At 40.7% G+C, this 12,608-nt stretch overlaps 1 protein-coding gene across 3 annotated transcripts in view; it reads left to right on the top strand.

The window, feature by feature from the left end:
- Window positions 1–12,608, top strand: part of cdc14ab (cell division cycle 14Ab) — a 128,487-nt gene that overhangs the window by 68,659 nt on the left and 47,220 nt on the right. For all 3 annotated transcript variants that reach the window (XM_067990587.1, XM_067990585.1, XM_067990586.1), the window contains one exon: window positions 4,908–5,046. In XM_067990587.1, coding sequence (XP_067846688.1) covers window positions 4,908–5,046 — 139 coding nt within the window. The remainder of the gene's footprint in view (window positions 1–4,907; window positions 5,047–12,608) is intronic.

Here is a 12,608-nt window from a genome sequence, read left to right as displayed (position 1 = left end):
ATTCCATGTACTAGTAAAAGCAGCTTTGTGCTACAAATACATATTACAGATGGCCGATACTGCAACTTTCCTAAGTTAATAACTGTATCAGCTGTGTTTGTTTTAATTCTGCTCACTTGCAACTCAAGTCGTTATTTCTGAGGATATAGTCATTCTTCAGAAATCATTAAAAAGCTGAAATGAGCAGAATTAAACTGAAGTATATTTATGATTCTTTACAGCTGATCACATTTTGAAGTATTCTGCAAAATTAACTACCTGCATTAAAGCCAAAATCTAGTGGATTAGGTTTTCAGATCCATTTGCTAATCCACTGAAGTTTTGAATAGTTCCAAATGGTGCTGACGTTCTGTGGAATGCACAGTACCCAAATTATTTGTCTCAAATACTTAGTTTTATTTTTGTTTCCTATTTTTTGTTCACTGAAGTATTAACATGGTCCATGTGATCTTCTGGACTGGTTTTGATCGCCTGAGGGGTCAGAGAGGAATTTTCCAGAGTATTTTTTTCCTTATTGGCTCTGGGGTTTTTTGCCTCTCCCAGGAAATTGCATGGCTGTGAGCGGGAAGGAGGAAGGAAGTGTCTCGTCCTGATGCTGCAGCCATCATGAGTGTGGGGCAGATTTGATGGGCCCTATTTGGGTCTTAACACCAGGCCTACACTACATGGGGAAGAATTTCCACATGGCTCCCCCAATCTCCTGCTGTAACTTTGGCAGAAACTCTGGAGAAATGGCATAAATGGGGAGAAGATTATGGGCAGGAGAGGAGAGCGAGAAACCCATGGAAATTGCAAGCATTTGTTTAGCATTGGTGCAAAGCCAGAACTGCTATGTGCAGGTGCTAAACTTGTAATGCAAACAAATACAGTCATAAATTTGAACAAAAGTGAATATTTTGTAGTTGAACTGAAATTTTAAGCTCCAGTTACTAACAGTGACTATGTAATAGCTTCAATTGAGAAACGGACATTAAAATAAATATTGTAGCAACATAGGAACATAGGAACAGGAGTAGGCCATTCAGCCCCTCGTGCCTGCTCTGCCATTTGATAAGATCATGGCTGATCTGTGATCTAACTCCATATACCTGCCGTTGGCCCATATCCCTTAATACCTTTGGTTGCCAAAAAGCTATCTATCTCAGATTTAAATTTAGCAATTGAGCTAGTATCAATTGCCGTTTGCGGAAGAGAGTTCCAAACTTCTACAACCCTTTGTGTGTAGAAATGTTTTTTAATCTCACTCCTGAAAGGTCTGGCTCTAATTTTTAGACTGTGCCCCCTACTCCTAAAATCCCCAACCAGCAGAAATAGTTTCTCTCTATCCACCCTATCTGTTCCCCTTAATGTCTTATAAACTTCGATCAGATCACCCCATAACCTTCGAAACTCCAGAGAATACAAGCCCAATTTGTGTAATCTCTCCTCGTAACTTAACCCTTGAAGTCCGGGTATCATTCTAGTAAACCTACGCTGCACTCCCTCCAAGGCCAATATGTCCTTCCGAAGGTGCGGTGCCCAGAACTGCTCACAGTACTCCAGGTGCGGTCTAACCAGGGTTTTGTATAGCTGCAGCATAACTTCTGCCCCCTTGTACTCTAGTCCTCTAGATATAAAGGCCAACATTCCATTTGCCGCCTTGATTATTTTCTGCACCTGTTCATGACACTTCAATGATCTATGTGCCTGAACCCCTAAGTCCCTTTGTACATCCACAGTTTTTAACTTTTTACCATTTAGAAAGTACCCTGATCTATCCTTTTTTGATCCAAAGTGGATGACCTCACATTTGTCTACATTGAATTCCATTTGCCACAGTTTTGCCCATTCACCTAATCTATCAATATCACTTTGTAATTTTATGTTTTCATCTACACTGCTTACAATGCCACCAATCTTTGTGTCATCAGCAAACTTAGATATGAGACTTTCTATGCCTTCATCTAAGTTGTTAATAAATATTGTGAATAATTGAGGCCCCAAGACAGATCCCTGCGGGACTCCACTTGTCACATCCTGCCAATGTGAGTACTTTCCCATTATCCCTACTCTCTGTCGCCTTTTGCTCAGCCAACTTCCAAACCAAGTTCGTACTTTTCCCTCGATTCCATGGGCTTCTATCTTAGCTAACAGTCTCTTATGTGAGACCTTATCAAATGCCTTCTGGAAGTCCATATGAATAACATCCATTGACATTCCCCTGTCCACTACTTTAGTCACTTCTTCAAAAAATGTAATCAGGTTTGTCAGGCACGACTTATCTTTCACAAATCCATGCTGGCTCTCTCTGATTAACTGAAAATTCTCGAGGTGTTCAGTCACCCTATCCTTAATTATAGACTCCAGCATTTTCCCCACAACAGATGTTAGGCCAACTGGTCTATAATTCCCCGGTTTCCCTCTCCTTTCTTAAAAAGCGGAGTGATATGTGCAATTTTCCAATCTAGAGGGACAGTTTCTGAATCTAGAGAACTTTGAAAGATTATAGTTAGGGCATCCGCAATGTGCTCACCTACTTCCTTTAAAACCCTGGGATGGAAACCATCTGGTCCTGGGGATTTGTCACTCTTTAGTGCTCTTATTTTCTTCATTACTGTTGCTTTACTTATGTTAATTTTATCGAATCCCTGTCCCCGATTCAGTATAAGTTTTCTTGGGATTTCCGGCATGCTATCCTCTTTTTCGACTGTAAATACTGACGCAAAGTAATTGTTCAACATGTCCGCCATTTCCCCATTGTCAATGACAATATCCCCACTTTCAGTTTTTAAGGGGCCAACACTGCTCCTGACCACCCTCTTTTTCCTAATATAACTATAAAAGTTCTTCGTATTGGTTTTGATATCCCTTGCGAGTTTCTTTTCATCCTCTCTTTTTGTAGCCCTTACTATCTGTTTTGTGACCCTTTGTTGATCTTTGTATCTTTCCCATTCGCCAGGATCTGTGCCATTTTTTGCCTTTTTGTATGCCCTTTCCTTGTGTCTTATACTGTCCCTTACCTCTTTAGTTGTCCATGGCTGTTTTTTTTGGCAAGTAGAGTTCTTGCCCCTCAGGGGTATAAACCGATTCTGTATCACGTTAAATGTTTCTTTTAACATTTCCCACTGATCATCAGTCGTTTTACCCATTAACAGATTTGTCCAGTTTACTGTGGACAGTGTCTGTCTCATCCCATTGAAGTCGGCCTTGCCCAAGTCTAGAATCTTAGCAGCTGATTCACTTTTTCCCCTTTCAAACACTACATTGAACTCGATCATGTTATGAGCATTATTGGATAGATGTTCTCGCACAGTTAAGCCGTTAACTAAATCTAGCTCATTACTCATTACTAAATCTAGTATGGCTTGCCCCCTTGTTGCCTCTAGGACATACTGCTGTAGAAAACTATCCCGGACACACTCAAGAAATTCACTACCTTTCTGACAGTTGCTAGTCTGCTTTTCCCATTCTATGTGAAGGTTAGAGTCCCCCATTAAGACCACTATGCCTTTCTTACACGCTTGTCTAATCTCTGCATTTATACAATCTAGCACTTCAGAGCTGCTGCCAGGGCTCCTATGTACAACTCCCACTATAGTCTTAGATCCTTTCCTATTTCTCAATTCAACCCATAAGGTCTCTGTTGGCTGCTTACCTCTCGTTATATCCCCCTTTATCATTGAAGTGATTTCATCTCTAATCATTAAGGCTACTCCTCCCCCTCTTCCATTTTCCCTATCTCTCCTGTAGACCTTATAACCTGGTATGTTTAGTTTCCAATCCTGACCATCCTGCAGCCAAGTCTCAGTAATAGCTATCATGTCATACCCTCCAATTTGAATTTGAACCTGTAGTTCATTTAATTTATTCCTTATACTCCGTGCATTTGTATATAGAACTCTTAGTTGGGCCACACACCCTAGCCTGACCTTCAGCTTTGATGCTGGGTTAATCGCCTTACGCCTTCTAGTTTTTACTTTATCTGTCGTGCCTAAAGTACACTTTCTTTCCGCTGCTCTATGCTTTTCCCTTTCACTTGCTCTTGTACAACTGTTTGTACTATTTGTATTGTAGATTTCCCCTGGGTCTTCCCCTCTTTTGCTGCTCTCAACTTTATTCCCTTCTGACTCCCCGCTCAGGTTCCCATCCCCCTGCCACTCTAATTTAAACCTTCCCCAACAGCACTAGCAAACACCCCAGCGAGGACATTGGTCCTAGTCCTGCTCGGGTGTAACCCGTCCCGCTTGTACAGGTCCCACCTTCCCCAGAACCGGTCCCAATGTCCCAGGAATCTAAATCCCTCCCTCCTACACCATCCCTGCAGCCACGCATTCATCCTGCCTATTCTCCTGTTCCTATACTCACTAGCACGTGGCACTGGTCGTAATCCTGAGATCACTACCTATGTGCCTTATAAAATTGTGTAAAAGGCTTTATGATGTACTATATTTGGTCAAGTTGGTAAAAATGGCCACACCAAACCTTGGATGGCCTGGAAGTACATAATGATTAGTTCCAAACAATGCCATACCAAAACCTCAAACAACCTAGGATTCAAGTAGTTTCCTAAGTTGTTCCCCAACCTTCAGAGTACTTTTTAAAAACATTCCTATGCATTTGTGAGAAATTTTGCAAAAAATACTGTTCATTTAATAATAGCATGCTGTTTCTCACATGGTGGAGCTGTAGCCATGACACATACTTGATGGTGTTACATTGTAATGTGGCCAACTATATTAACTCCTCAGCTGAGTTTCATGATAAGGTGCATTAATTCAAAATCAAATTTAGTATAATTTGATTTAAATCAATCCTAATTTACTCTCTAGATTTTTCTCCCAAATAATAACTGTTGGTAGAATTATTTATTTGAGCGATAAAAGCTGATGTAATTATGTAAACACATAACCAATCTTGCTTCATTTCAGCTGGCTTAGGAAGAACAGGCACATTAATAGCCTGTTACATAATGAAACACTACAGATTCACTGCAGCAGAAGCCATAGGATGGATTAGGATATGTCGACCAGGATCGATAATAGGTCCACAGCAGCACTTCTTGGAGGAGTAAGTGATGAGTTTATCTTGTAATTGAAAATATTTTATGTAGCAATGCAGAAAGTATTGTTCTATGGATTGAGAGAGCACTTTTTCTCACTGCTCTGAAGACAGCAACCAGTCCAAGAAAAGCACTGAATTTTGCTACAAACTTGCTAAGGATTTTTTTTTACTGTGGATTGTTACAACTTCAAGATACAAATGTAATTCCTGTCTAATGCTGAAGCAAAATATTGTGTAGAATAATTTTCAGCTATACTTTTATTGGAAATGTTTGGCTTGGATGGTTTGGAATTTGTTGTTCATGGTCATCCTTGTGCAGATTTGTTCTAACTCCAAAGTATAGTATGTATGGTGTTGAAATGGCTGGCTTGTGCTGTACTGCTTTCTCTAAAGCAGGAACTTTGCAGGTGCCATGCACTGGATAAACGTATCTCTTGTGCAACTGTTAAATCATGTTCAAGATTGCTATTCAGCTTCTCCAGATCTTTTGATGCACTTGGCCACACCAAACCTTGGATGGCCGTGGAGTCTTCTCCTTCTGCACTTGTTGGAGATTGAAGTTTGGTAACAGTCTTGAGTGGTTTTCACCAATTACGTTGCTTTGAGTGAGGAAAGTAAATCCCAATTAGTTTGTTCTTGCAGAAATTATCATTTTTATAGAAAAAAATCTTGCCACCTTTTATACCTTTTTTAATGCATCTTAAAATGTTTAATATCAAAGGCATTAATGTTTCTTTGGGTGTCCTGCATTAGTGATTGTTTTCTCTTTCGAGTGAAGCTGCTGAAAGGACATTGGCATTGTATTTTCAGTTTGTCAGGTGTTTTGTTTAAGGCAGACTTTCTGAGCAAATCGATATTATTGGTTGTAGTTGAGCTTTTACACTAATTTGCCTAACCAGTGAGTCGTTGACCAACAGCCTGGTAAATTTGAAAAATTGCAAAAGGTGTTAGGGAGTTAGGAGTTAAACTAAAAAGTAGGACCTCAAAGGTAGTAATCTCAGGATTGCAACCAGTGCCATGGGCTAGTCAGAGTAGGAATGACAGGATAGCTAGGATGAATACGTGGCTTGAGAGATGGTGCAAGAGGGAGGGATTCAAATTCCTGGGCCATTGGAACCGGTTCTGGGGGAGGTGGGACCAGTACAAATTGGACGGTCTGCATCTGGGCAGGACTGGAACCAATGTCCTGGGGGGAGTGTTTGCTAGTGCTGTTGGGGAGGGTTTAAACTAATGTGGCAGGGGGATGGGAACCGATGCAGGAAGTCAGTGGGAAGTAAAGTGGTGACAGAAACAAAAGGCAGTAATGGAGAGTGTACAGAACATGACCGGACAGATGGTCTGAGAAAGCAGGGCAAAGACCAAGGGAAGTCTAGATTAAACTGCATTTATTTCAATGCAAGAAGTCTGATGGGCAAGGCAGATGAACTCAGGGCATGGATGGGTACATGGGACTGGGATGTTATAGCTATTACTGAAACATGGCTAAGGGAGGGGCAGGACTGGCAGGACAATGTTCCAGGGTACAGATGCTATAGGAAAGATAGAGCAGGAGGTAAGAGAGGAGGGGGAGTTGCGTTCTTGATTAGGGAGAACATCACGGCAGTAGTGAGAGGGGATATATCCGAGGGTTCGCCCACTGAGTCTATATGGGTAGAACTGAAAAATAAGAAGGGAGCGATCACTTTGATAGGATTGTACTATAGACCCCCAAATAGTCAACGGGAAATTGAGGAGCAAATATGTAAGGAGATTACAGACAGCTGCAAGAAAAATAGGGTGGTAATAGTAGGGGACTTTAACTTTCCCAACATTGACTGGGACAGCCATAGCATTAGGGGCTTGGATGGAGAGAAATTTGTTGAGTGTATTCAGGAGGAATTTCTCATTCAGTATGTGGATGGCCCGACTAGAGAGGAGGCAAAACTTGACCTCCTCTTGGGAAATAAGGAAGGGCAGGTGACAGAAGTGTTAGTGAGGGATCACTTTGGGACCATGATCATAATTCCATTAGTTTTAAGATAGCTATGGAGAATGATAGGTCTGGCCCAAAAGTTAAAATTCTAAATTGGGGAAAGGCCAATTTTGATGGTATTAGACAGGAACTTTCAGAAGTTGATTGGGAGAGTCTGTTGGCAGGCAAAGGGACGTCTGGTAAGTGGGAGGCTTTCAAAAGTGTGTTAACCAGGGTTCAGGGTAAGCACATTCCTTATAAAGTGACGGGCAAGGCTGGTAGAAGTAGGGAACCTTGGATGACTCAGGAGATTGAGGCCCTAGTCAAAAAGAAGAAGGAGGCATATGACATGCATAGGCAGCTGGGATCAAGTGGATCCCTTGAAGAGTATAGTGATTGCCGGAGTAGAGTTAAGAGAGAAATCAGGAGGGCAAAAAGGGGACATGAGATTGCTTTGGCAGATAAGGCAAAGGAGAATCCAAAGAGCTTCTACAAATACATAAAGGGCAAAAGAGTAACTAGGGAGAGAGTAGGGCCTCTTAAGGATCAACAAGGTCATCTATGTGCGGAACCACAAGAGATGGGTGAGATCCTAAATGAATATTTCACATCGGTATTTACGGTTGAGAAAGGCATGGATGTTAGGGAACTTGGGGAAATAAATAGTGATGTCTTGAGGAGTGTACATATTACAGAGAGGGAGGTGCTGGAAGTCTTAACGCGCATCAAGGTAGATAAATCTCCGGGACCTGATGAAATGTATCCCAGGACGTTATGGGAGGTTAGGGAGGAAATTGCGGGTCCCCTAGCAGAGATATTTGAATCATCGACAGCTACAGGTGAGGTGCCTGAAGATTGGAGGGTAGCAAATGTTGTGCCTTTGTTTAAGAAGGGCGGCAGGGAAAAGCCTGGGAACTACAGACCGGTGAGCCTGACATCTGTAGTGGGTAAGTTGTTAGAGGGTATTCTGAGAGACAGGATCTACAGGCATTTGGAGAGGCAGGGACTAATTAGGAACAGTCAGCATGGTTTTGTGAGAGGAAAATCATGTCTCACGAATTTGATTGAATTTTTTGAAGGGGTAACCAAGAAGATAGATGAGGGCTGTGCAGTAGACGTGGTCTACATGGACTTTAGCAAAGCCTTTGACAAGGGTTGTTACATAAGGTTAAATCTCACGGGATCCAAGGTGAGGTAGCCAATTGGATACAAAATTGGCTTGACGACAGAAGACAGAGGGTTGTTTTTCAAACTGGAGGCCTGTAACCAGTGGTGTGCCTCAGGGATCGGTGCTGGGTCCGCTGTTATTTGTTATTTATATTAATGATTTGGATGAGAATTTAGGAGGCATGGTTAGTAAGTTTGCAGATGACACCAAGATTGGTGGCATTGTGGACAGTGAAGAAGGTTATCTAGGATTGCAACGGGATCTTGATAAATTGGGCCAGTGGGCCGATGAATGGCAGATGGAGTTTAATTTAGATAAATGTGAGGTGATGCATTTTGGTAGATCGAATCGGGCCAGGACCTACTCCGTTAATGGTAGGGCGTTGGGGAGAGTTATAGAACAAAGAGATCTAGGAGTACAGGTTCATAGCTCCTTGAAAGTGGAGTCACAGGTGGATAGGGTGGTGAAGAAGGCATTCAGCATGCTTGGTTTCATTGGTCAGAACATTGAATACAGGAGTTGGGATGTCTTGTTGAAGTTGTACAAGACATTAGTTAGGCCACACTTGGAATACTGTGTACAGTTCTGGTCACCCTATTATAGAAAGGATATTATTAAACTAGAAAGAGTGCAGAAAAGATTTACTAGGATGCTACCGGGACTTGATGGTTTGACTTATAGGGAGAGGTTGGATAGACTGAGACTTTTTTCCCTGGAGAGTAGGAGGTTTAGGGGTGATCTTATAGAAGTCTATAAAATAATGAGGGGCATAGATAAGGTCGATAGTCAGAATCTTTTCCCAAAGGTAGAGGAGTCTATAACGAGGGGGCATAGATTTAAGGTGAGGGGAGAGATACAAAAGGGTCCAGAGGGGCAATTTTTTCACTCAAAGGGTGGTGAGTGTCTGGAACGAGCTGCCAGAGGCAGTAGTAGAGGCGGGTACAATTTTGTCTTTTAAAAATCATTTGGACAGTTACATGGGTAAGATGGGTATAGAGGGATATGGGCCAAGTGCAGGCAATTGGGACTAGCTTAGTGGTATAAACTGGACGACATGGACATGTTGGGCCGAAGGGCCTGTTTCCATGTTGTAAACTTCTATGATTCTATGATTCTATCTTGATGCCTGGGGAGAGAAACAGCTGCTTGTGACTTTTTATGTAAGTAAAGCAGTGATGCATTTAGCTGTAAATTGCTCTTTTTATTTGCCAACGTTATTTTTATTTGCCAAGCACATAAGGAAGTCCATAGTCTTTGAAGGTGAAGGTAATTGAAAGGGGTTGTACTAATGTAAAAAAACACTTGCTTCTCTTTGTGTGTTCCACTTTCTTAACATAAACTCGTTTGAGTTGTTCAAGTATGCGACAGTACTAAGAACGAATCTTGCAGCAGTCGAAAACTGATATTTTTAGACTTTATATGGCTTCCTAGCACAGTTTGGGAGGAGGGAGACTGACAAGCCAGACAGTTGGCCTTGATAGGGAAACTGGTGGTTCTAGCTACTTTTGGGCATGGCCCATTTCTTATTTAAGTAGTAGTGCAATACCGAGAGAGTCTTGCATTGTTGGAGGCATCATGATGAACTGAGATCCATCTGCCTGTTCGAGTGCTTCAGTTGGACTTTGAGGCTATCATTACTCAACCAAGCAGTCCTGGCCAACATTCCTCCCTCAGCCAAGACCACTTTAAAAAAAATCCTAGATTAACTGTTCATTCACCTTATTGTGGACATTGCTGGTGCAGAATGGTTAATAATGGCAGATAAGTTAATAACTTGTGCTTTTCTATATAGTGCAGCATTCAATTTGCTTTGTTCTCTGCTCAGCAGTGATTGGACATTTTAAACACTAAGTTTAATAATACCCCTAGAATTCTTTCAAATCCACCCTTTCCCACTTTGACATTCAAGTAACAAATGCCATTTGTTTGTATTAAATCTTATGTACCATTGTTCTACCCATTTTGATATTTTATCTAACTCATTTTGTAGGTCTCTGGCTGGTGCCTCCAGATTCAGCATCCCTCCCAAGTTTGGTTTCCTCTGTAAACTTCACCAGTTTGCATTGTTTCTGAACCCAAGTTGTTAATCTAAAAGAGAAACATTAGAAATCCCAACACCAATCCCCTGAGCACTTCACCCCAAACCCCAATTCCTCTTGCCCACCACCCCCCAACTCCCGAACATTATTCATCTTAACATAGCTGCTGTTTCCTTCCAAGCGCACTCAACGTTTTTAGATGAGCTGAACTCGGGTACTTTTATCATGACATTGAGATTGCATGACCTTTTCTTGATCTTCTGTAAGAAGTCCAGATCATAAATTTATGATGCAGCAAAACTTCATAGGTAAGAGAGTAAACTTGAGCATGTAACAGTTGTTCTGCATAGTGGATTTTAGTTTCCATCTTGAACTCAGTGTTTACTAGTTAAAAGTAAAAGGAAATTATGATGTTAAGTGCTAGGAATGAATGTACTTAGGTCCCTTTAAATGCCCCTGGCACTTTATTTAGGGGATCTTTTTTATTAAACTGTATTTAAAAGGTTTTGCAATGAAGCCCTGGACTCAACCATTTCATTGGCAGGAATAAACTGGGTCAAGTAGGTTAAGAGGGTCTCCTTGTAATGTGGTTGCTTTTTTATATTGATATAGTGACCTTATCTTTGCAGACTGGATGGTATCTCGTTTTGTATTTTAATTTTGAGTATTGGCTATGTTTTAATAAATATCTCCAGCACAAAAGGTTAGCATGGAACATGCTATGGAATGCAGGTGTGATTTGTGATATCGGTTTTGGCTTGGTTATTAAATGGCATCACACATTAATGGGAAACTGGTAACATTTGTTCATTTTTGCAACAACGACTAATATAATGTCTGGGGATTTTCTATACAAATGCTTATTCATTGTTTATTACACTGTAGTATGCACTGGAAAAAAAAATCAGAAAATTAATATCTAGAGTGGTTTAAGAAATGATCCTTTCAAGTTAATTTTCCAGCTGGATGTTTAATGACACCATATGGTCTGGTACTGACAAAAAAGCCATACACCTTGCAATGTGTTCCCCTTGGGCTATGCAACTGCACTGAAATGGGGAGGCTTGTAAAAAGATTTGTGGAATTCCAAAAAAAAAGACAGATAACCTATGACCTTACTTTTAAAGTAAGAAGCGATTCCTGGCACTTCCCTCTACATGTCATGCTTTGTCTGTGTTATTGAGGCAGTGACGTAGGTGCACATGTATTTATTTTGGATGGCTGAGCCATTTCCTTATGTTGACTTGTTCCCACTTCTTTCTCTATAATTATTTATAATCTTTACATTTAAATATTGCACATGAAGTTGCTTTTTAATAAATTACACCCACATATTTAAATATTAAGGTAAATTGTACGTACTGTTTTTACAATTGACTACCTGAATTACTAAGTTCCACTGTGTTCTCCGTAATTGTCCATAATACCAGAATTGAGGTTTTAAATCTATTGATGCTAGTACCTTACCTTTCTGTTTTCAGGTACAGTTTGGGGAAATTTCTTAAACTATGAAAATTGCAGTCGGCAAGCTGCATTTCCTTGTGCCCTCTATGCTCTGGGCTTGACATCATTAAGATTGAAAACCTGGTGGTTAGCCAGTTTTCAGGGTAACACTTAATATTCTTGATCTGTCATTTTTCAGACCGTTTGACAGTGACCATTGTATCAGTGGTAAATTTGGTTGGAAAGAACCTGGAAATATGTTCCTGTTTGGCTTGATTTTTGTTTAGCACATTTTATTGGTTTGAGCTCTGGAAGATTTTGAATATCTCCATGTACTCCTTTACAAGGTTCATTATTTTTATCCCCTTCACTGTCAACTCTATCTTCATCCTGCTTTCTTGCAATTTAGGAAACAAACAACCTCTCACTTACCCTAAATACTGTATACAAATAGTCTGGGTCCTTGGTTTTGGCATTTTTAAAAACAAGTTGAGTTTGTTGCTTAACATTTGTGTCTGACCTACATTTGGAGGTGAATTTTATTTTGCTGGTGGAGACTACATTGCTTAACATTGGTTTGAGTGTGCAATGTTGTTCAGTCACAATGGCACATTGAATCAACAAAGAGTATGTGTAATCTGATTTGTTTCTGCTACAATTTATTTGTCCACGAGAGAATGGCCTGATGTATAGCCACATTTCATGGTGCACAATCAAATATCTTCTTTTGAATTGGTGAGAGCATTTTCTTATTTGCACTGGTATTCATTTCCTTCAACAGAGCATAGTTTAAATATTGCAGGTGATTCTCCTGCATATTACTTGCCTATATTTAAACATCAAGGCAAAGGTGGTAAAGAATGCCTTTCCAAATAAGTCAATTGCCAATGTCTGCTGCTTTTTTTCTGTCTAAATCAATCACCTCCTGGGATACAACTCTTAGCTGGCACAGTGAAGGGGAGCATTT

This window comes from Heptranchias perlo, chromosome 9 (assembly GCF_035084215.1).
Source record: "Heptranchias perlo isolate sHepPer1 chromosome 9, sHepPer1.hap1, whole genome shotgun sequence".
NCBI lineage: Eukaryota > Metazoa > Chordata > Chondrichthyes > Hexanchiformes > Hexanchidae > Heptranchias > Heptranchias perlo.
Note: the sequence above shows the minus strand (reverse complement) of the source record. Positions and strands in the feature narration are given on the sequence as shown.